Raw genomic sequence first — 27,150 nt, 5'->3', positions numbered from 1 at the left:
TGTATGGTGGGTATGATGTATGGTATGTATGATATTGTATGGTAGGTATGATGTATAGTATGTATGGTATTGTATGGTGGATATGATGTATAGTATGTATGGTATTGTATGGTGGGTATGATGTATAGTATGTATGGTATTGTATGGTGGGTATGATGTATAGTATGTATGGTAATGTATGGTGGGTATGATGTATAGTATGTATGGTAATGTATGGTGGGTATGATGTATAGTATATATGGTATTGTATGGTGGGTATGATGTATAGTATATATGGTGTTGTATGGTGGGTATGATGTATAGTATGTATAGTAATGTATGGTGGGTATGATGTATAGTATGTATGGTATTGTATGGTTGGTATGATGTATAGTATGTATGGTATTGTATGGTAGGTATGATGTATAGTATGTATGGTATTGTATGGTGGATATGATGTATAGTATGTATGGTATTGTATGGTGGGTATGATGTATAGTATGTATGGTATTGTATGGTGGGTATGATGTATAGTATGTATGGTAATGTATGGTGGGTATGATGTATAGTATATATGGTGTTGTATGGTGGGTATGATGTATAGTATGTATAGTAATGTATGGTGGGTATGATGTATAGTATGTATGGTATTGTATGGTTGGTATGATGTATAGTATGTATAGTATGTATGGTAGGTATGATGTATAGTATGTATGGTATTGTATGTTGGTATGATGTATAGTATGTATGGTATTGTATGGTGGGTATGATGTATAGTATGTATGGTATTGTATGGTAGGTATGATGTATAGTATGTATGGTATTGTATGTTGGTATGATGTATAGTATGTATGGTATTGTATGGTGGGTATGATGTATAGTATGTATGGTAATGTATGGTGGGTATGATGTATAGTATGTATGGTATTGTATGGTGGGTATGATGTATAGTATGTATGGTATTATATTGTATGGTAGGTATGATGTATAGTATGTATGGTATTGTATGGTGGGTATGATGTATAATATGTATGGTATTGTATGGTGGGTATGATGTATAGTATGTATGGTATTGTATGGTTGGTATGATGTATAGTATATATGGTATTGTATGGTATTGTATGGTGGGTATGATGTATAGTATATATGGTATTGTATGGTGGGTATGATGTATAGTATGTATGGTATTGTATGATAGGTATGATGTATAGTATGTATGGTATTGTATGGTGGGTATGATGTATAGTATGTATGGTATTGTATGGTGGGTATGATGTATAATATGTATGGTATTGTATGATGGGTATGATATATAGTATGTATGGTATTGTATGGTAGGTATGATGTATAGTATGTATAGTATGTATGGTGGGTATGATGTATAGTATGTATGGTATTGTATGGTAGGTATGATGTATAGTATGTATGGTGGGTATGATGTATAGTATGTATGGTATTGTATGGTTGGTATGATGTATAGTATGTATGGTATTGTATGGTGGGTATGATGTATAGTATGTATGGTATTGTATGGTGGGTATGATGTATAGTATATATGGTATTGCATGGTGGGTATGATGTATAGTATGTATGGTATTGTATGGTGGGTATGATATATAGTATGTATGGTATTGTATGGTAGGTATGATGTATAGTATGTATGGTATTGCATGGTGGGTATGATGTATAGCATGTATGGTATTGCATGGTGGGTATGATGTGTATTATGTATGGTATTGTATGGTGGGTATGATGTATAGTATGTATGGTGTTTTGTATGGTGGGTATGATGTATAGTATGTATAGTAATGTATGGTGGGTATGATGTATAGTATGTATGGTATTGTATGGTTGGTATGATGTATAGTATGTATAGTATGTATGGTGGGTATGATGTATAGTATGTATGGTATTGTATGGTGGGTATGATGTATAGTATATATGGTATTGTATGGTGGGTATGATGTATAGTATGTATAGTAATGTATGGTAGGTATGATGTATAGTATGTATAGTATGTATGGTTGGTATGATGTATAGTATATATGGTATTGTATGGTGGGTATGATGTATAGTATATATGGTATTGTATGGTGGGTATGATGTATAATATGTATGGTATTGTATGGTAGGTATGATGTATAGTATGTATGGTATTGTATGTTGGTATGATGTATAGTATGTATGGTATTGTATGGTGGGTATGATGTATAGTATGTATGGTATTGTATGGTAGGTATGATGTATAGTATGTATGGTATTGTATGTTGGTATGATGTATAGTATGTATGGTATTGTATGGTGGGTATGATGTATAGTATGTATGGTAATGTATGGTGGGTATGATGTATAGTATGTATGGTATTGTATGGTGGGTATGATGTATAGTATGTATGGTATTATATTGTATGGTAGGTATGATGTATAGTATGTATGGTATTGTATGGTGGGTATGATGTATAATATGTATGGTATTGTATGGTGGGTATGATGTATAGTATGTATGGTATTGTATGGTTGGTATGATGTATAGTATATATGGTATTGTATGGTATTGTATGGTGGGTATGATGTATAGTATATATGGTATTGTATGGTGGGTATGATGTATAGTATGTATGGTATTGTATGATAGGTATGATGTATAGTATGTATGGTATTGTATGGTGGGTATGATGTATAGTATGTATGGTATTGTATGATGGGTATGATATATAGTATGTATGGTATTGTATGGTAGGTATGATGTATAGTATGTATAGTATGTATGGTGGGTATGATGTATAGTATGTATGGTATTGTATGGTGGGTATGATGTATAGTATGTATGGTATTGTATGATGGGTATGATATATAGTATGTATGGTATTGTATGGTAGGTATGATGTATAGTATGTATAGTATGTATGGTGGGTATGATGTATAGTATGTATGGTATTGTATGGTAGGTATGATGTATAGTATGTATGGTGGGTATGATGTATAGTATGTATGGTATTGTATGGTTGGTATGATGTATAGTATGTATGGTATTGTATGGTGGGTATGATGTATAGTATGTATGGTATTGTATGGTGGGTATGATGTATAGTATGTATGGTATTGTATGATGGGTATGATATATAGTATGTATGGTATTGTATGGTAGGTATGATGTATAGTATGTATAGTATGTATGGTGGGTATGATGTATAGTATGTATGGTATTGTATGGTGGGTATGATGTATAGTATGTATGGTATTGTATGATGGGTATGATATATAGTATGTATGGTATTGTATGGTAGGTATGATGTATAGTATGTATAGTATGTATGGTGGGTATGATGTATAGTATGTATGGTATTGTATGGTAGGTATGATGTATAGTATGTATGGTGGGTATGATGTATAGTATGTATGGTATTGTATGGTTGGTATGATGTATAGTATGTATGGTATTGTATGGTGGGTATGATGTATAGTATGTATGGTATTGTATGGTGGGTATGATGTATAGTATATATGGTATTGCATGGTGGGTATGATGTATAGTATATATGGTGTTGTATGGTGGGTATGATATATAGTATGTATGGTATTGTATGGTAGGTATGATGTATAGTATGTATGGTATTGCATGGTGGGTATGATGTATAGCATGTATGGTATTGCATGGTGGGTATGATGTGTATTATGTATGGTATTGTATGGTGGGTATGATGTATAGTATGTATGGTGGGTATGATGTATAGTATGTATGGTATTGCATGGTGGGTATGATGTATAGTATGTATGATATTGTATGGTGGGTATGATGTATAGTATGTATGGTATTGCATGGTGGGTATGATGTATAGCATGTATGGTTTTGCATGGTGGGTATGATGTGTAGTATGTATGGTATTGTATGGTGGGTATGATGTATAGTATGTATGGTGGGTATGATGTGTAGTATGTATGGTGGGTATGATGTGTAGTATGTATGGTATTGTATGGTGGGTATGATGTATAGTATATATGGTATTGTATGGTGGGTATGATGTGTAGTATGTATGGTATTGCATGGTGGGTATGATGTATAGTATGTATGGTATTGTATGGTGGGTATGATGTATAGTATGTATGGTATTGCATGGTGGGTATGATGCCATGTCCGGAGACAGTCATGAGGGCATTTACCGCCCTCAACCACAGGATGAAGGAAGGTATACAGATAAACCAAATCTTCAGTATTCTGTTATTTTTTGAGGAACATGTTAAACCTAATCTCGTTTTTTAACCCCTTAGGGGATGGTGTATCCAGGGCGTAGAAACACATAGTTTTCTTTTTCAAGAAAGGTTTGTTTCTCCCTCATCCTCTTCCATTCGCAAATCGTAAATGGTTGTTAGTTTCTGTAGATTTGTCATATTTTAGTACCGATCTACAGGACGTACGGGATCCACATTTCTACATTACATTTGGACGAATTTTCAACCATAATTCTAATTTGACCAAAAAGTCTTTCAAATGTTGATGCCCATTTTGGGACCATACTAGGGACTGTACCCAAACAGCATTGGTTTGGATCATTTAGTACCAAGTGAGACCAGTTTTTAACCATCAAATTATGTAGGAGTTCCCAATTGGAGCCATATCGAGAAATGAAGCAAAAAAATTGTCCTACATTCCTGTTTTTTGCCCAACTAGTGTCTCATTTCTGTCACATCTCAGGACTCTTATGTATCCACGTGTTATAACTCTTTTTGATTAGCCCCGAGGACTAAACCGTTCAGACAAATCAGTTGCTTTTGTTCTTAATCCGATACACTTGGTAAAATTTCTGCAAATTCGCAAAACCTTTCTAACAAAACTTCCCCTTCTTTGCAATGGAGTGGGTTTTCGAAATGTAGAATTAGTTATTTCATTCCCCTTTCTCTGAATATTTAAATAAAGAAAGCTAATTATTGAGTGACTATATGTATATGTCAACGGAATATTCAAGGTATTTTCATTCAGGTCCTTAAAAAAGGAGTCCCAGTCCTGGACCGATCCCGTCCAGCACACAAGCAGATCATCCATGTGCCTATTCCAGCCAGCCTCATTCTTCGTAAAGATTGGATTCAAGTACACCATAAACTGTTCCCACCACCGCAAGGGTAGACAGGCATACAAAGGGGTGCAAAATGACCCCATCACTGTCCCCTGTATCTGGCGGTAGTGTCTATCATCAAAGGTAAAGCAATTGTAATTCAAAAGTCAAAGTCCAGCATTACAATAATGAATTCATTCTGATGGACCCATTCACCCCTCTTCCAGGAAGTATGCAGCCGCTCTTAATTTTTTTGCCAATGGGAATTGACGTGTACAGTATAAAGATTCCACATCCAATCCCACTACTAAAAAATCTGGATCTATCCTTAGATTATTCATTTTTCTCAGGAGGTCTTCTGTATCGAGGACAAATGATGGAAGTCGTTTTACAAAGGGCTTGATCTTCTCATTGACGTACTTTCGGTGGTGATCGGTAGGGCCTCTACAGCCGGATCTAATTGACCATCCTGGAGGTTGTTCCTTGTTTTCATGTACCCTGGTGGGTCTGTATATTGTAGGGGTACGCAGTTTCCTAATCCCCAAGTATTTGAGTTCACGTTAACTAATTAAGGGTCTGTTCACATCTCTGTTTGGTGTTTCTGTTACTTTGCACCATCAGAGGAGCAGAACAACAAAATTACCAGAAGCACCGGATCCGTTGAATGAAGGACAGCATCGGCACCCGACCGAATCCATTAACTTTTACGGGTAACGTCAGGTTTCCGTCATGGTGTCCGTTGTTTTACCGGAAGTAATGGCACTGCATTATTGTTTTCGGCATTTTGGAACGGATCTGTGACGGAGCCTCCAACGCAGATGTGAACAGGCCCTAAGCACTCCTCCAAAGCAAGTGCGAGTTTTCGATTGAGTAAATTAGTTGTCTCTTGCACTCGTTGACATAGCATTGCCCCATGAGAAGAACAACATTTCCTCCTTGGATTTTTCCCACTATCTTTTAATCTGTCTCTTAGAGTTAGATACACAATGGCAATAAACTTTCACTTGACTTTCTCAATGGTGTTGAGTTATAAAGCAGCAACAATTCACGGGAGTCAAGATAACGATCATCTGTCCAAAGTTCATTGAGGGATTTTCTTATCCACTTAGCGAAGTTGTCCCTGAACTTAACTAGATCGAGCTCCCTTTGAATTGCTTCCATAAATGCCGTACATATGGAGTTGAGGACATGCTGGACTTTGTATTACATTTCTTACGCAAATCCGTGAATTCAGGTGGGATGTTTTGGAAGGGAATTTTGGTCCGTTGGACTGTCCGTATTGGTTTTCCCCTTTCTCCATAGTTTATCCAAATCATATAGGTCCATATTATCCAAAGCGATGTCGCCAAGTTTCTCCTCTGCTGCCTCCACTGTATTGGACATTTCTCCATGCCATATACTGTACTTTTCGGACTATAAGACACAGTTTTTAGCAAGAATAAATCCTACTAAAAAGTCCCTGCGTCTTATAGTCGGCAGTCAAGGGAACCAGGAGCGCCAGGCCCCCTGACCGCTCCTTACTTAACCCCTTCCCGACCAATGATGTGCTTCACATGTGGTGAAACTGAACAAATTATTTTTTGTAACCAATAGTTTTTTCTTTGTAAAAGAAGTAAAAGATGAAATTTTTTCCTATTTTCTGTTGTCTAAAAGTGCGTCTTATAGTCCAAAAAATACGGTACTTGGCAGCACAATAGTTAAAAGTCCTTGTGTGTATATAAAAAATGTTTGGCAAAGTTACTGATGAAAACCCGAGACCACGACTTAGTAATGAAACATGTCGAGAGCTCAAGATCAGTGTGAATAATGATGTTGTTACTATCGGGTATCTGCCGCTTCTCCGTCTTGTTTTAGGACCTCCTTTGCTCCTCTCCGTATTTTCCTTTTTCCCTTTCTTCTACAAAAATACATTTTTTCCATGTGTCTTATCTGGTTCGGTATTTTGACTACAATTGTTTTCGTCATCACTGGCTAAGTCAATAGTCGAATTCCCGTCAGTAGAAAAAGAAGATTCCCTCTTAAGCCCAAAGGGCTTTGGTCTATGGTGTCCACCTCTTTGAACAAAACCGAATCTTCTCATTTTTTATCAAAGTCAGAGGAGTCCATTTGATATTTTTCTTTTTTTCCATGCTACTATTTTTAGGGTGGTGTTTAGTTTCTGGATGGGACCTCGTTTTAACACTGACGCCTTTGTGGTGTAAGAGATCCCAGTTATTCATTTTCCTCTTCTATGATCACATCCTTTTTGAGTGGTTTCAACATTTTAAATTCCGACTTTTAATGAAATACTCACTTCTCAAGTTGGATGCTGGGAATATACTTTTACATCAGCCCCTAGAAGTAAAAGGGGCTTTACAATGGCAGACTATCGGGCAGACAAGGGTTCATATAACGCTCGTTGCCGATAATTGCCCTGTGTAAACAGTGGAATAAAGACTGTGGTCGCAGGGCTAAGACCGCAACCGGAATTAGAAGTGAAGTAGGACCGAAGGGGGCGCTCCCAGGCCCTCTCAGGTTTCCACATCAGGCTCTAGCAAAGATGTGCACCGATACGCATCAGGAACTTGTATGCTACGCAACACACAACGAAACGTATGCTGCTTTACATACAACTTACTGACGCTGTACAGTCGAAATGGGGAGGGTGAGTGTGGGTCAATGCCTGGGGCCTGACTGTTAATTATTGTTGTAATGTTGGCATGACGTATAGTATGTATAATATTGTATGATAGGTATGCTGTATAGTATGTATGGTATTGTATGGTGGGTATGATGTATAGTATGTATGGTATTGTATGGTAGGTATGATGTATAGTATGTATGGTAATGTATGGTAGGTATGATGTATAGTATGTATGGTAATGTATGGTGGGTATGATGTATAGTATATATGGTATTGTATGGTGGGTATGATGTATAGTATATATGGTATTGTATGGTGGGTATGATGTATAGTATGTATGATATTGTATGGTGGGTATGATGTATAGTATATATGGTATTGTATGGTGGGTATGATGTATAGTATGTATGGTATTGTATGGTGGGTATGATGTATAGTATGTATGGTATTGTATGGTAGGTATGATGTATAGTATGTATGGTATTGTATGGTGGGTATGATGTATAGTATGCATGGTATTGTATGGTGGGTATGATGTATAGTATATATGGTATTGTATGGTGGGTATGATGTATAGTATGTATGGTATTGTATGGTGGGTATGATGTATAGTATGTATGGTATTGTATGGTAGGTATGATGTATAGTATGTATGGTATTGTATGGTGGGTATGATGTATAGTATGTATGGTAATGTATGGTGGGTATGATGTATAGTATATATGGTATTGTATGGTGGGTATGATGTATAGTATGTATGGTATTGTATGGTGGGTATGATGTACAGTATGTATGGTATTGTATGGTAGGTATGATGTATAGTATGTATGGTATTGTATGGTGAGTATGATGTATAGTATGTATGGTATTGTATGGTAGGTATGATGTGTAGTATGTATGGTATTGTATGGTGGGTATGATGTATAGTATATATGGTATTGTATGGTGGGTATGATGTATAGTATATATGGTATTGCATGGTGGGTATGATGTATAGTATGTATGGTATTGTATGGTGGGTATGATGTATAGTATATATGGTATTGTATGGTGGGTATGATGTATAGTATGTATGGTATTGTATGGTGGGTATGATGTATAGTATATATGGTATTGTATGGTGGGTATGATGTATAGTATATATGGTATTGTATGGTGGGTATGATGTATAGTATATATGGTATTGTATGGTAGGTATGATGTATAGTATATATGGTATTGTATGGTTGGTATGATGTATAGTATATATGGTATTGTATGGTGGGTATGATGTATAGTATATATGGTATTGTATGGTAGGTATGATGTATAGTATATATGGTATTGTATGGTAGGTATGATGTATAGTATATATGGTAATGTATGGTTGGTATGATGTATAGTATGTATGGTATTGTATGGTAGGTATGATGTGGAGTATGTATGGTATTGTATGGTTGGTATGATGTATAGTATATATGGTATTGTATGGTAGGTATGATGTATAGTATATATGGTATTGTATGGTTGGTATGATGTATAGTATGTATGGTATTATATGGTAGGTATGATGTATAGTATGTATGGTATTGTATGGTGGGTATGATGTATAGTATATATGGTATTGTATGGTAGGTATGATGTATAGTATGTATGGTATTGTATGGTGGGTATGATGTATAGTATGTATGGTATTGTATGGTGGGTATGATGTATAGTATGTGTGGTATTGTATTGTGGGTATGATGTATAGTATGTATGGTATTGTATGGTGGGTATGATGTATAGTATGTATGGTATTGTATGGTGGGTATGATGTATAGTATGTATGGTATTGTATGGTGGGTATGATGTGTAGTATGTATGGTATTGTATGGTGGGTATGATGTATAGTATGTATGGTATTGTATGGTGGGTATGATGTATAGTATGTGTGGTATTGCATGGTGGGTATGATGTATAGTATGTATATTATTGTATGATAGGTATGCTGTATAATATGTATGGTATTGTATGGTTGGTATGATGTATAGTATGTATGGTATTGTATGGTAGGTATGATGTATAGTATGTATAGTATTGTATGGTGGGTATGATGTATAGTATATATGGTATTGTATGGTGGGTATGATGTATAGTATGTATGGTATTGTATGGTAGGTATGATGTATAGTATGTTTGGTAATGTATGGTTGGTATGATGTATAGTATGTATGGTATTGTATGGTAGGTATGATGTGGAGTATGTTTGGTAATGTATGGTTGGTATGATGTATAGTATGTATGGTATTGTATGGTAGGTATGATGTATAGTATGTTTGGTAATGTATGGTGGGTATGATGTATAGTATGTATGGTATTGTATGGTGGGTATGATGTATAGTGTGTATGGTATTGTATGGTAGGTATGATGTATAGTATGTATGGTATTGTATGGTAGGTATGATGTATAGTATGTATGGTATTGTATGGTGGGTATGATGTATAGTATGTGTGGTATTGTATTGTGGGTATGATGTATAGTATGTGTGGTATTGTATGGTGGGTATGATGTATAGTATGTATGGTAATGTATGGTGGGTATGATGTATAGTATGTATGGTATTGTATGGTGGGTATGATGTATAGTATGTATGGTAATGTATGGTGGGTATGATGTATAGTATGTATGGTATTGTATGGTAGGTATGGTGTATAGTATGTATGGTATTGTATGGTAGATATGATGTATAGTATGTATGATGGGTATGATGTGTAGTATGTATGGTATGGTATGTTGGTATGATGTATAGTATGTATGGTATTGTATGGTGTGTATGATGTATAGTATATATGGTATTGTATGGTAGGTGTGATGTATAGTATGTTTGGTATTGTATGGTGGGTATGATGTATAGTATGTATGGTATTGTATGGTAGGTATGATGTATAGTATGTATGGTATGGTATAGTGGGTATGATGTATAGTATGTATGGTAATATATGGTTGGTATGATATATAGTATGTATGGTATTGTATGTTGGTATGATGTATAGTATGTATGGTATTGTATGGTGTGTATGATGTATAGTATATATGGTATTGTATGGTAGGTGTGATGTATAGTATGTTTGGTATTGTATGGTGGGTATGATGTATAGTATGTATGGTAGGTATGATGTATAGTATGTATGGTATAGTGGGTATGATGTATAGTATGTATGGTATTGTATGGTTGGTATGATGTATAGTATATATGGTATTGTATGGTGGGTATGATGTATAGTATATATGGTATTGTATGGTGGGTATGATGTATAGTATGTATGGTATTGTATGGTTGGTATGATGTATAGTATATATGGTATTGTATGGTGGGTATGATGTATAGTATATATGGTATTGTATGGTGGGTATGATGTATAGTATGTATGGTATTGTATGGTTGGTATGATGTATAGTATATATGGTATTGTATGGTGGGTATGATGTATAGTATATATGGTATTGTATGGTGGGTATGATGTATAGTATGTATGGTATTGTATGGTAGGTATGATGTATAGTATGTATGGTATTGTATGGTGGGTATGATGTATAGTATGTATGGTATTATATGTTGGGTATGATGTATAGTATGTATGGTATTGTATGGTGGGTATGATGTATAGTATGTATGGTATTGTATGGTAGGTATGATGTATAGTATGTATGGTATGGTATAGTGGGTATGATGTATAGTATGTATGGTAATGTATGGTTGGTATGATGTATAGTATGTATGGTATTGTATGTTGGTATGATGTATAGTATGTATGGTATTGTATGGTGTGTATGATGTATAGTATATATGGTATTGTATGGTAGGTGTGATGTATAGTATGTTTGGTATTGTATGGTGGGTATGATGTATAGTATGTATGGTAGGTATGATGTATAGTATGTATGGTATGGTATAGTGGGTATGATGTATAGTATGTATGGTATTGTATGGTAGGTATGATGTATAGTATGTATGGTATGGTATAGTGGGTATGATGTATAGTATGTATGGTATTGTATGGTGGGTAAGATGTATAGTATGTATGGTATGGTATAGTGGGTATGATGTAGAAGTATATATGGTGTTGTATGGTGGGTATGATATATAGTATGTATGGTATTGTATGGTGGGTATGATGTATAGTATGTATGGTATGGTATAGTGGGTATGATGTATAGTATGTATGGTATTGTATGGTAGGTATGATGTATAGTATGTATGGTATGGTATAGTGGGTATGATGTATAGTATGTATGGTGGGTATGATGTATAGTATGTATTGTATTGTATGGTAGGTATGATGTATAGTATGTATGGTATTGTATGGTAGGTATGATGTATAGTATGTATGGTAATGTATGCTGGGTATGATGTATAGTATGTATGGTATAGTATGGTAGGTATGATGTATAGTATGTATGGTATAGTATGGTGGGTATGATGTGTAGTGTGTATGGTATTGTATGGTAGGTATGATGTATAGTATGTATGGTATTGTATAGTGGGTATGATGTGTAGTATGTATGGTAGTATATGTTGGGTATGATGTGTAGTATGTATGGTAGGTGTGATTTGTAGTATGTATGGTGTTGTAGGATCATGATGGTTGTTAGTCTCTGGTGGTTGTAGGACCATGGAGGTTGTAGGACTATGGTGGTTGTAGGATCATGGTGATTGCAGGACTATGGTGGTTGTAGGATCATGGTGGTTGTAGGACTATGAAGGTTGTAGGATCATGGTAGTTGTAGGACTATGGTGGTTGTAGGATCATGGTGGTTGTAGGACTATGGTGGTTGTAGGGTCATGGTGGTTGTAGGACTAGGGTGGTTGTAGGATCATGCTGTTTGCAGGACTATGGTGGTTTTAGGATCATGGTGGTTGTAGGACTATTGTGGTTGTAGGACTATGGTGGTTGTAGGATCATGGTGGTTGTAGGACTATGGTGGTTGTAGGACTATGGTGGTTGTAGGATCATGGTGGTTGTAGGACTAGGGTGGTTGTAGGATCATGGTGGTTGTAGGACTATAGTGGTTGTAGGATCATGATGGTTGTAGGACTATGGTGGTTGTAGGACTATGGTGGTTGTAGGATCATGGTGGTTGTAGGACTGTGGTGGTTGTAGGATCATATTGTTTGTAGGATCATTTGTGTAAAGGTTCACATAGCACCAGGTACGGAGGGGAAAGGGTTTTGCACGGATAGGGACCCAACCCGATAATGAGTAAGAAAAGAGTATCCGGCACACCAATTGAAATAAAGATCATTTTTATTTTATTTTAAATGCCAGTGGCAGAGTGCAACGTTTCAGTCTTAACCACCTTCTTCAGGTACTAGAATAATTTTTAAAGAACAACAATCCAGGTAAGTACGTATACTACATATAACAAGACAAAAAGGAAGGGGGCAAAGGGGTGGGGTTATTACATAAATGCATGTCACAATGAACAAGTGTGCATTTGAACTAGACTATTAATTACTCCAAGTGGCAGAAGAAAAGTAAGTCAATACACAAGCAGGGACAGGTAGATACACCAAATCACAGGTATAAGTACAACCGGTTGTAGTATCATGGTGGTTGTAGGACTATGGTGGTTGTAGGACTATGGTGGTTGTAGGACCATGGTGGTTGTAGGACCATGGAGGTTGTAGGATCATGGAGGTTGTAGGATCATGGAGGTTGTAGGATCATGGTGGTTGTAGGATCATGGTGGTTGTAGGATTATGGTGGTTGTAGGACCATGGAGGTTGTAGGACTATGGTGGGTGTAAGACCATGGTGGTTGTAGGACCATGGAGGTTGTAGGATCATGGAGGTTGTAGGATCATGGTAGTTGTAGGATCATGGTGGTTGTAGGATCATGGTGGTTGTAGGACTATGGTGGTTGTAGGACTATGGTGGTTGTAGGACCATGGAGGTTGTAGGACCATGGAGGTTGTAGGACCATGGTGGTTGTAGGACTATGGTGGTTGTAGGACTATGGAGATTGTAGGACCATGCTGGTTGTAGGACCATGGAGGTTGTAGGACTATGGTGGTTGTAGGACTATGGTGGTTGTAGGACTACGGGGGTTGTTGGAACATGGTGGCTGTAGGACCATGGAAGTTGTAGGACTATGGTGGTTGTAGGACTATGGAGGTTGTAGGACTGCTATCTTATTCTCACTCACGTTCCTTTGTGTTCTCTTGCAGATATCATGAGGCTCCGGATTGTAGATTGGTTCAAAATTCTTCTGTTTATGGGCGTTATATTGCTCCTTGCAATAATAAGTCTACATCTTATAGCCAAGACCCATGTGATCCATGTAAAGCCGCCTGAGCCAAAAAGAACGTCAGTGACGCTCAATGATGGGGTCTACATGTACCACCTAAACCTCTCACAGTTCCAAGAAGAGTTTCCTTACCTTCAGAGTTACCGCTGCTCCCTCCTCCACAACCCCATTTTAGAGATTGGGGACACTTCACCTCTATTGGTACTGGCCATCAAATCCCACCCAGCATCTTTCAGCAGACGGGGGGCGCTAAGAGGAACATGGGCAAAACAAGTGGACATTTTTGATTACAGGGTGAGGCATGTCTTCTTGATGGGACAAAGCCATGACAATAAGCACATGGAGTTAGTAAAGATGGAGAGAGAGGAATACGGGGACATCTTACTGTGGGATTTTCTTGAAGGACATCACAACTTGTCCCTGAAGGAACGATGTCTTCTGGAGTGGTTGCACTACAATCTACCTCAGGCATCATTTATATTCAAAGGTCAGTGGTATAGTATCACGTGGGTAGTCATGGACCTCATGTTATGTCGCAGGTAGTCCTTATGTGTTTGTCTTGTCTTCTAGGAGACGACGATACGTTTGTCAATCCCACATCTTTGGTTCGGTTCATTAAGGAGCACTCTTCATCTCCATCCACGTTGCACGGAGCACTGCAGAGACATTCCATCGTCCTTCGCCATTCCAAGTATAAAGTCTCGTACACCTTGTTTCCAAATTCTAAATATCCCTACTTCCTATCTGGTGGAGGCTTCCTCTACCCGGGACCCTTAGTCAAGCTCCTCTATGATGTGTCCCTAAAGCTGCCCGTCTTTCCTCTGGATGATGTCTATTTGGGGTTCTTATCTTTGGCTGCCAATCTCACTCTCCAACACGACAGTCAATTTCATGTGTTTGGGCTGAGATTTGACCCATGCGTCTACCAGCGAGCTCTCGTGGTACACAGCTTAGGACCCGACGTCCTGGTCCATGTATGGAATCAGGTCCAAGAAGCCAAGTGTAATAGCACAACATCCAACCTCAGGTGACTCAATGGTGGTCAATCGAAAGCCGACAACGCAACAAGTCAAATCTCAAGAAGGTTTGCTCCAGACACTAGGGGAGGAGGACCTCACGACTGTCTAATTTATTTAATAATCAATGTATTTATTGTCTGGTGACTCCTCTTCTAACTGCCTACACCAAGTATTAGAGTGTTTCTCAGATGTAGCAGGGCTGTGGGACTCATCGGCATATTTATTGGGGCTCCCTTGCATTTTGCAGACTGTGTTAGTTGTGGTTGCTCCTTATTTAGGTGACCACAATTTCATCACTCGTAGTTCCATCCACGCTCCTATCTGCTATATACCAGACTACCTGTGTTTTTGGGCTCTACGACTAAGCAACTGGAAGCCTGGAAATATTTCCCTTTGCTACATCGTAAAGTGTTAAGGATTGTATCTTTATTCTTTACAGCTTTATTACTCCGCTTTATTCTACAAGTGAAGTCTACATACAGTCCAAAGTAAAATTACATTCCTCAGCACCTCTAGTTCTATGTAGTATAGTGCACTGTGACGAGTTTGTCTGCATAAATGCTATATTGTATTCTTGAATCTGGGATTTATAGGTTGGTAATGTGACATTTTAATGTTACAGACTTTTGCTTTTGTAGCAGCAGACTGACGCTGAGTGCTAGTGTTGCCAACCAATCTTCTTTTGTTTCCAGAGCTCACATACTTTATTAGTAATAATTAAATAGTAGTAGAGATTCCCCTGGCAGATGTTATCATGTTGTATTCTCAATGTTTTTGGGCACTGACTCATATATATATATATTTTTCTATACACCAATAAAATTGTGAGTATTTTACTGGACTTTACAGTGAAAAACAAATCTTTTGGTCTTAAATTGCACTTATGGTTCCAAAAAGAGAATCCCCCTCCCCTTCCTGCGTCAGGTCAAGCTAATCAGATGTCTCCTCCTGCTGCTCCCCCTCCCCCTCATGCCGGCTCATGAAAAAATAAAGGGAATGTGTCGCAAATTCAATTGTTTTTTAATAAGTTACTTATTATTTTTATATATTTTGGTTTTTTTTGTCTTTTTTTTTTTCTTCCACAAGGTGGGAAATATTAAAAATGTAATATTAAATTGGCATGTTTTCCTATGTTGGCCACCAGAGGGAGCACTTTCCGTAAAAACAGCAAGATGAATCAGGCATAGCAACCTGACTTACAGCTGCTGTAAATGTGGGAGGACACACCCTACTAGTGACCACACTCAACACCTCTCCCTATTTTTGGCTACAAGCCAGGAGCGGTTGTCTTCAAATTGCCTAGTACTGTATAGCGCCATTTTGTGAGTGATTGCACAATGGTAGGACGTGCTGACCATGGTGGCAGCTACAGTACATGCCAAAAGGCTAAGAATGATAAAAGTCAAGAGGTAGACCCTGTGGTGGATGACTTTTCGGTTGACAGGTAGCAGAGTTACCTGAAGGGGAGTTATTTTTCATTGGCATCTAGTTGTCATTGCGGCGCGAGGGAGAAGACAGGCGTTGCTGAAGGTGAGGATTAGAGATGAGCGAACTTATGAAAAGTTCGGTTCGGCTGGTTCGCCGAATTTCACGGAAAAGTTCGATTCGGACCGAACTAGTTCTGACCGAACCTGTAATTCAAGAAAGCCCCTAAAAATCGTGTATAACACTCTTAGGTCACCCATGAGTATATCCAAGTACTTTTGAGCTGTCTTTAAGGCAAAGTTAGTGTCAAAGTTACGCCAACATGTATGGCTATAGGAAAACGGATGGGACACGGAGATAACTAACAGAAACCACTGCACTTGTGCATGTTGTATGCTTAATGCATTGTTGAAAAAGGTACAAAAATTAATGATGCCTGCCAGGGTTCATACATATAAGGTGGTAAAAGAAGAAGCAATGGCTTTTGACAAGCCCTCAAAAAATTGACCCTTTATGGTGGCAGATGCCTGCCAGGGTTCATCCATACATGGATGTAAAAGCAACAAGCAATGGCTTTTCACAAGCCCTCCAGGCCTGCTTGTAGCAGACGGCAGTGGAGGTGTATTGGTGGTAGTAGAGGTAGCCAACGGACAGCAAGGGTGGTGGTGGTGGTAGTAGTAGTAGCAGCACATTAAAAGACACTGGATAGTCACAGGACAAAGCCCTCTGGTGGGGCAGGCCTGCTTGTAGCAGACGGCACTGGGGGTGGATTGATGGTAGAAGTAGTAGCAGCACCAACAGCGGCACATTAAAAAAAGAGTGGACAGGACAGAATCCCGTAGTAGCAGGCGGCAGTAGCAGGCGGCAGTAGCAGCAGCAGCAATGTCAGATCTAATCAGTGGCATCAGGCACAGGGGTTTTAAAATCCTCACCGATCCACGCTTGATTCATTTTCAGAAACGTGAGATTATCCAAGCTGTTGGCGGACAATCTTGTTCGCTTAGGGGTGACGAAGCCCCCTGCCGCGCTGAATACCCTCTCTGACGCTACACTGGAGGGTGGACAAGACAGTACACCCATGGCAAACTGGGCCAGTTCTTGCCAATGATCCAATCTGCTGACCCAGAAGTCCATGGGGTCTGGGATCAGCATTTCTGACGGAGAAAGGGCACAGTCCAGGTACGAGTGAACCTGGCTGTTTAGGTGATGCACCTGGTGATGGTGAACATCCCTTTGGTGACTACGATGTGTGTCAGGTCGGGGTATTGGATGTAAAAATGTTGTCATCATATTTTCCAAACTGAATTGGCTGCTGCTGCTGCTGCCGCTGCTGCTTCTGCTGCCGCCTATTGCAGAGGTAGCTCTGCCAGAGGCGGTGGAACGATGAGACAGTGGGGAGCGGAGAGTGGCCCCCCGGTCAGACATGCTTGCAGCGGGTGTTTGCCGTTTGAAAGCCGTGACAAGCTGGCTGCATAGCTTCTCTCGATAATAAGCCAATTTTGCCTCCCTCTCGGAAGGCGCAAAAAACTCCCCCATTCTGGCTTTATACCGAGGGTCTAAAAGTGTGGCTATCCAGTACTCATCTCTTTGCTTCATGCTAACAATACGACAGTCAGCGCGCAAGTAACGAAGCATACAGCTCGCCATCCTGGCCAGCGTTTCAGAGGGCCCGGTTGTTTCCATCTCCGCCCCATACTGCCATGGTTGTCCATCATCAAGGTCGTCGTCAGACTCGTCATCACCACCATCACTGTCATGTTGTGCGGCTGCCTCGTCCCCTATCCCTTCCTGTGATTCCATCTCCAAATCCAGCTCCTCTTCAGGTCCTGTTTCCTCATCCTCATCCTCCTCCTCCTCCTCAACATCCATAGCCAGATGTGATCCTTCCTCCATCCTTTGCTGAATCATCGCTGTGAGCGTTTGCTCCATAATGAATATCAGCGGCATAACATCGTTCATTCCGCTAGCGTCACGGCTCACAAATCGTGTGGCCTCTTCAAAGGGCCTCAAAACGCGACATGTGTCTCTAACCAGCTGCCAGTGCCTGAGCTCGAAATTACACTGGCTCCAAGCGCTGCCCGTCTGCTGCATCAGGAAATCATTCACGGCTTTCCGCTGTTCGTACAGACGGTCCAACATGTGCAGGGTGGAATTCCAGCGTGTTGGAACGTCGCAAATCAGGCTGTGTTCTGGGAGATTGTTTTGACGCTGCAAGTCCAGGAGGGCGTGCTTAAATGCATACGAACGTCTAAAGCGAACGCAAACCCTAGAAGCGTGTTATGACCAGATTGATCACATGTGCCATGCAAGGAGCGTGTGTCAGGTGACCTAGACGCAGTGCAGCCACAACGTTCTTCCCGTTATCAGAGACAACATTGCCCAGTGTGAGTTTCAGAGGAGACAGCCAGCGTGCGATTTCCTCCTTGATGCACAGCAGCAGCTCCTGCCCTGTGTGGCTTTTCTCGCCCAGGCTCAGCAGGTGTAAGACAGCGTTGTGGCGCTTCACCTTGCACCTATGAAAAGAGGAGGGAGGAGGAGTGGAAGATACGCTGTGTCCTGTCGGGGACGGGAAGACCTCCAAGGAGGAAGGCAAGGAGGAGGAGGAGTAGGAGGAGGAGGATGGTAGGCGCCTGGTGTCCGGAGTTGAACCAGAAAGATACAAGCGTGGAGGTGGTAATGCCTGGCATTGCTGCGGTGGTGCATCGGACTGCAAAATATTGACCCAGTGGGCCGTGAAAGACATGTACTGTCCCTGCCCATAGTTGCTGCTCCACGTGTCGACGGTGGCATGTACCCTGCTGCACACGGATAATTGCAAGGACTGGCACACCTTTTCCTCCACGTGCTTGTGCAAGGCAGGGACAGCTGTTTTGGAGAAGTAATGTCGGCTAGGTATTCGCCACCTAGGCTGAGCGCACGCCATCAATTGCTTGAAGCCGGCGGAGTCGACCAGGTGGTACGGCAGCGACTGCACCACCAACAACTTAGCCAGGTGTGAATTAAGCCGCACGACAAGTGGATGACTGGGTATATATTGTTGCTTATTGGACAACGATTCCGTAATGGATAACTGACGGGACGTAGGAGGAGCACTAGATGACAGTGATGATGATGATGACAACGACATGGTGGATAAGGCCTGGCTACTACTTAGATGACAGGGACTCGGAGCAGCAGCAGCGGCAGATGTACATGATGATGGTGGGGCATGTCGATTGTCCCACATGGCCTTGTGATGCCGCTCCATGTGTTTACGTAGAGTGGTAGTTCCTACATTGCTGCCCTGCCAACGCCTTACTTTCTGCTTGCAGATACGGCACTGTGCCATGTATTCGTCCTCCGGGAAGGTACAGAAAAATTGCCACACGGCAGAGTACCGTAAAGAGGTAGTACCACGTCCACCACCACCACCACCACCACCACCACCCGAGCTTGCCCCTTGTCTGCCAGGCTTTTTTCGGGAGCCTACACCAGTAGCATCAGTGTCGCCGTCACCGGCTCCTGAGCTGACCCTACCGCTGCAACGTTTTGCAGATTGACTTCTGCCCCTACCTCGGCTTGGCTGTTTATCACGGCCAGTGCCGCCACTACTACCCTCCTCCTCTGACGCCGTCATCACCTCGTCACCTGGTTCCCACGTCCTGTCTAAAACAACATCATCATCATAGCCTTCCTCATCATCCCCGCCACTTCTGTCACTGAGTTGTGAATGTGATGTGACATCATGGCGGGCTCCATGCCCCCCCTCCTTACTGCGTCTGCCACCACGGCTACCACCACCAACACCCCCACTACCACAGCTATGCGTCTCGGACACCGCTTCCACCTCCACCACCGCCGCAACACACACCGTTGGCTGACTCGCGGAAAACAAATCATCATCACTATTTTGTTCAGTATCTTCCTTCGCACCCGAGGAGATGTCTCTTAGGACTCTCAGGAAAGATGGCTTCCCGCTAGGAAGGGGGAGCGAAGACATAGATGATGGAATGGAAACGCTAGAAATACTCATATTACTACTGTCACTGTGCCAAGGAACTGTAGAGGATCTGGAATCCAACGAAACCTGGCTTGAAGGCAGATCGTCAGAGTCTTCCTGCTGAGATGACCGCGAGCCAGCCAACCAGTCCACAATGGCCGTATTGTCTAAAGTAACCCGCCCACCGGAGGAGATGGACAAGTCTGGCTTGCTGATACTGCTACTACTATCAGCAGGCACATGGCAGCTGCTACTAGTGGAACTGGGCACGTCTTGTGCCACAAATGCTGGTACTGGGTCTGGCACCAACAGATCCAACATTTGGACTGGAAGAGGAGACGGCATGGGTGTTTTTTCCTCTACCCCGTCCTTTCACAACCTTTTTTTTACCAGACATTTCACTGCTGGAGTGCAGCAAGTTGAATCAAAACCTGGGGGATGAGCCCCTTCTAAAAGCGTATTCACACTGACACTGCTTGGCAAATGGCAATGAATGAGAATTTCTATCAGCCACGCCGCGGTGCACTCAGGGAATGCTGAGCCTTGTAGTACTACGTCTACTACAAAGGCTGCCTGTATTGCAAGATGGATTGTTATGTTAACGATAACGGGGATGAGCCCCTTCTAAAAGCGTATTCACACACTGGCTTGGCAAATGGCAATGAATGAGAATTTCTATCAGCCACTGCACTGACTCAGGGAATGCTGGGCATTGTAGTACTACAAAGCCTGCCAGTATTGCAAGTTGGATGCAACGGGAATGAGCCCCTTATAAAAGCGTATTCACACACTGGCTGAGTAGTGAGTAGTGGATGAGCCCCTTCGATTGCTGGATTCCTGCCTTTTAGATTCCTAAAGCTTTCCCTTACTGCACAGAGATGATATCCCTACAGCTCCTGCCTGTAAAATGGCCGCTGAGCTCCGTGCATAGACTTTTATTACAGGCTTGAGCCCGCCCCTATGCTGCCTCCCGATTGGCTGGGAAAGCCGTTTGCAAGGCATTATGGGATAGCCTGATGTCAGGTGATCTTGCGAAATCCTCCATTTTACATCTAACATGTGGCAGGCGCCAAAATGCAGCCGGGTTTGGTCAAAACGGGTTCGGCCGAACCCGGTGAAGTTCGGATTCGCTGCGAACCGAACTTTTCCCGATGTTCGGACCGAAACCGGGTTCGGTTGTCCCGGTTCGCTCATCTCTAATCCTGATGTACCCGCACAGCTTACATATATCCTGATGTACTCCTCACATATTACATATATCCTGATGTACTCCTCACATATTACATATATCCTGATGTACTCCTCACATATTACATATACCCTGATGTACTCCTCACATATTACATATATCCTGATATACTCCTCACATATTACATATACCCTGATGTACTCCTCACATATTACATATATCCTGATGTACTCCTCACATATTACATATATCCTGATGTACTCCTCACATATTACATATACCCTGATGTACTCCTCACATATTACATATACCCTGATGTACTCCTCACATATTACATATACCCTGATGTACTCCTCACAGATTACATATACCCTGATGTACTCCTCACATATTACATATATCCTGATGTACTCCTCACATATTACATATACCCTGATGTACTCCTCACAGATTACATATACCCTGATGTACTCCTCACATATTACATATACCCTGATGTACTCCTCACATATTACATATACCCTGATGTACTCCTCACATATTACATATACCCTGATGTACTCCTCACATATTACATATACCCTGATGTACTCCTCACATATTACATATATCCTGATGTACTCCTCACAGATTACATATACCCTGATGTACTCCTCACATATTACATATACCCTGATGTACTCCTCACATATTACATATACCCTGATGTACTCCTCACATATTACATATACCCTGATGTACTCCTCACATATTACATATATCCTGATGTACTCCTCACATATTACATATACCCTGATGTACTCCTCACGTATCACATATACCCTGATGTACTCCTCACATATTACATATAACCTGATGTACTCCTCACATATTACATATACCCTGATGTACTCCTCACATATTACATATACCCTGATGTACTCCTCACATATTACATATACCCTGATGTACTCCTCACATATTACATATACCCTGATGTACTCCTCACACATTACATATATCCTGATGTACTCCTCACATATTACATATATCCTGATGTACTCCTCACATATTACATATATCCTGATGTACTCCTCACGTATTACATATACCCTGATGTACTCCTCACATATTACATATACCCTGATGTACTCCTCACGTATCACATATACCCTGATGTACTCCTCACGTATTACATATACCCTGATGTACTCCTCACAGCTTACATATACCCTGATGTACTCCTCACATATTACATATACCCTGATGTACTCCTCACAGATTACATATATCCTGATGTACCCCTCACAGATTACATATATCCTGATGTACTCCACACATATTACATATATCCTGATGTACTCCTCACATATTACATATATCCTGATGTACTCCTCACATATTACATATACCCTGATGTACTCCACACATATTACATATATCCTGATGTACTCCTCACATATTACATATACCCTGATGTACTCCTCACATATTACATATACCCTGATGTACTCCACACATATTACATATATCCTGATGTACTCCTCACATATGACATATATCCTGATGTACTCCTCACATATTACATATACCCTGATGTACTCCGCACATATTACATATATCCTGATGTACTCCTCACATATTACATATACCCTGATGTACTCCTCACATATTACATATACCCTGATGTACTCCTCACAGATTACATATATCCTGATGTACCCCTCACAGATTACATATATCCTGATGTACTCCTCACAGATTACATATACCCTGATGTACTCCTCACATATTACATATACCCTGATGCACTCCTCACATATTACATATATCCTGATGTACTCCTCACATATTACATATACCCTGATGTACTCCGCACATATTACATATATCCTGATGTACTCCTCACATATTACATATACCCTGATATACTCCGCACATATTACATATATCCTGATGTACTCCTCACATATTACATATACCCTGATGTACTCCGCACATATTACATATATCCTGATGTACTCCTCACATATTACATATACCCTGATGTACTCCGCACATATTACATATATCCTGATGTACTCCTCACATATTACATATACCCTGATGTACTCCTCACATATTACATATATCCTGATGTACTCCTCACATATTACATATATCCTGATGTACTCCTCACATATTACATATACCCTGATGTACTCCTCACATATTACATATACCCTGATGTACTCCTCACATATTACATATACCCTGATGTACTCCTCACATATTACATATACCCTGATGTACTCCTCACATATTACATATACCCTGATGTACTCCTCACATATTACATATATCCTGATGTACTCCTCACATATTACATATACCCTGATGTACTCCGCACATATTACATATACCCTGATGTACTCCGCACATATTACATATATCCTGATGTACTCCTCACATATTACATATACCCTGATGTACTCCTCACATATTACATATACCCTGATGTACTCCTCACATATTACATATATCCTGATGTACTCCTCACATATTACATATACCCTGATGCACTCCTCACATATTACATATATCCTGATGTACTCCTCACATATTACATATACCCTGATGTACTCCGCACATATTACATATATCCTGATGCACTCCTCACATATTACATATACCCTGATGTACTCCTCACATATTACATATACCCTGATGTACTCCTCACATATTACATATATCCTGATGTACTCCTCACATATTACATATACCCTGATGTACTCCGCACATATTACATATATCCTGATGTACTCCTCACAGATTACATATACCCTGATGTACTCCTCACATATTACATATACCCTGATGCACTCCTCACATATTACATATATCCTGATGTACTACTCACATATTACATATACCCTGATGTACTCCGCACATATTACATATACCCTGATGTACTCCTCACATATTACATATACCCTGATGTACTCCTCACATATTACATATACCCTGATGTACTCCACACATATTACATATACCCTGATGTACTCCGCACAGATTACATATATCCTGATGTACTCCTCACAGATTACATATACCCTGATGTACTCCGCACAGATTACATATATCCTGATGTACTCCTCACATATTACATATACCCTGATGTACTCCTCACAGATTACATATACCCTGATGTACTCCTCACATATTACATATACCCTGATGTACTCCTCACATATTACATATATCCTGATGTACTCCTCACATATTACATATACCCTGATGTACTCCACACATATTACATATACCCTGATGTACTCCGCACAGATTACATATATCCTGATGTACTCCTCACATATTACATATACCCTGATGTACTCCTCACATATTACATATACCCTGATGTACTCCTCACATATTACATATAACCTGATGTACTCCACACATATTACATATACCCTGATGTACTCCTCACATATTACATATATCCTGATGTACTCCTCACATATTACATATATCCTGATGTACTCCTCACATATTACATATACCCTGATGTACTCCTCACAGATTACATATATCCTGATGTACTCCTCACATATTACATATACCCTGATGTACTCCTCACATATTACATATACCCTGATGTACTCCTCACATATTACATATATCCTGATGTACTCCTCACATATTACATATATTCTGATGTACTCCTCACATATTACATATACCCTGATGTACTCCTCACATATTACATATATCCTGATGTACTCCTCACATATTACATATATCCTGATGTACTCCTCACATATTACATATACCCTGATGTACTCCTCACATATTACATATACCCTGATGTACTCCTCACATATTACATATACCCTGATGTACTCCTCACATATTACATATATCCTAATGTACTCCTCACATATTACATATATCCTGATGTACTCCACACATATTACATATATCCTGATGTACTCCTCACATATTACATATATCCTGATGTACTCCTCACATATTACATGTATCCTGATGTACTCCTCACATATTACATATACCCTGATGTACTCCTCACATATTACATATATCCTGATGTACTCCTCACATATTACATATACCCTGATGTACTCCTCACATATTACATATACCCTGATGTACTCCTCACATATTACATATACCCTGATGTACTCCTCACATATTACATATATCCTGATGTACTCCTCACATATTACATATACCCTGATGTACTCCACACATATTACATATACCCTGATGTACTCCTCACATATTACATATACCCTGATGTACTCCTCACATATTACATATATCCTGATGTACTCCTCACAGATTACATATACCCTGATGTACTCCTCACATATTACATATACCCTGATGTACTCCTCACATATTACATATACCCTGATGTACTCCTCACATATTACATATACCCTGATGTACTCCTCACATATTACATATACCCTGATGTACTCCTCACATATTACATATATCCTGATGTACTCCTCACATATTACATATACCCTGATGTACTCCTCACATATTACATATATCCTGATGTACTCCTCACATATTACATATACCCTGATGTACTCCGCACATATTACATATACCCTGATGTACTCCGCACATATTACATATATCCTGATGTACTCCTCACATATTACATATACCCTGATGTACTCCTCACATATTACATATACCCTGATGTACTCCTCACATATTACATATACCCTGATATACTCCGCACATATTACATATATCCTGATGTACTCCTCACATATTACATATACCCTGATGTACTCCGCACATATTACATATATCCTGATGTACTCCTCACATATTACATATACCCTGATGTACTCCGCACATATTACATATATCCTGATGTACTCCTCACATATTACATATACCCTGATGTACTCCTCACATATTACATATACCCTGATGTACTCCTCACAGATTACATATATCCTGATGTACTCCTCACAGATTACATATACCCTGATGTACTCCGCACAGATTACATATATCCTGATGTACTCCTCACATATTACATATACCCTGATGTACTCCTCACAGATTACATATACCCTGATGTACTCCTCACATATTACATATACCCTGATGTACTCCTCCCATATTACATATACCCTGATGTACTCCTCACATATTACATATACCCTGATGTACTCCGCACATATTACATATACCCTGATGTACCCCTCACATATTACATATACCCTGATGTACCCCTCACATATTACATATACCCTGATGTACTCCTCACATATTACATATACCCTGATGTACTCCTCACATATTACATATACCCTGATGTACTCCGCACATATTACATATACCCTGATGTACTCCTCACATATTACATATACCCTGATGTACCCCTCACATATTACATATATCCTGATGTACCCCTCACATATTACATATACCCTGATGTACTCCGCACATATTACATATACCCTGATGTACTCCTCACATATTACATATATCCTGATGTACTCCTCACATATTACATATATCCTGATGTACTCCTCACAGATTACATATACCCTGATATACTCCTCACATTTTACATGTATCCTGATGTACTCCTCACAGCTTAC

At 39.9% G+C, this 27,150-nt stretch overlaps 1 protein-coding gene across 1 annotated transcript in view; it reads left to right on the top strand.

Annotated features, from left to right (window-relative positions):
• The window catches only part of LOC142683475 (beta-1,3-galactosyltransferase 5-like), a 72,901-nt gene extending 57,173 nt beyond the window's left edge, over window positions 1-15,728 (top strand). The window contains exons 2-3 of the mRNA XM_075847330.1: window positions 13,844-14,410; window positions 14,494-15,728. Coding sequence (XP_075703445.1) covers window positions 13,849-14,410; window positions 14,494-14,954 — 1,023 coding nt within the window. The 5' untranslated portion in view covers window positions 13,844-13,848 and the 3' untranslated portion in view covers window positions 14,955-15,728. The remainder of the gene's footprint in view (window positions 1-13,843; window positions 14,411-14,493) is intronic.
• The last annotated feature ends 11,422 nt before the right edge of the window (window positions 15,729-27,150 follow it).

The sequence above is a fragment of the Rhinoderma darwinii genome, assembly GCF_050947455.1.
Source record: "Rhinoderma darwinii isolate aRhiDar2 chromosome 3 unlocalized genomic scaffold, aRhiDar2.hap1 SUPER_3_unloc_2, whole genome shotgun sequence".
NCBI classification, from domain to species: Eukaryota; Metazoa; Chordata; class Amphibia; order Anura; family Rhinodermatidae; genus Rhinoderma; species Rhinoderma darwinii.
The sequence above is the reverse complement of the archived record's forward strand: the minus strand, read 5'-3'. Positions and strand labels throughout refer to the sequence as shown.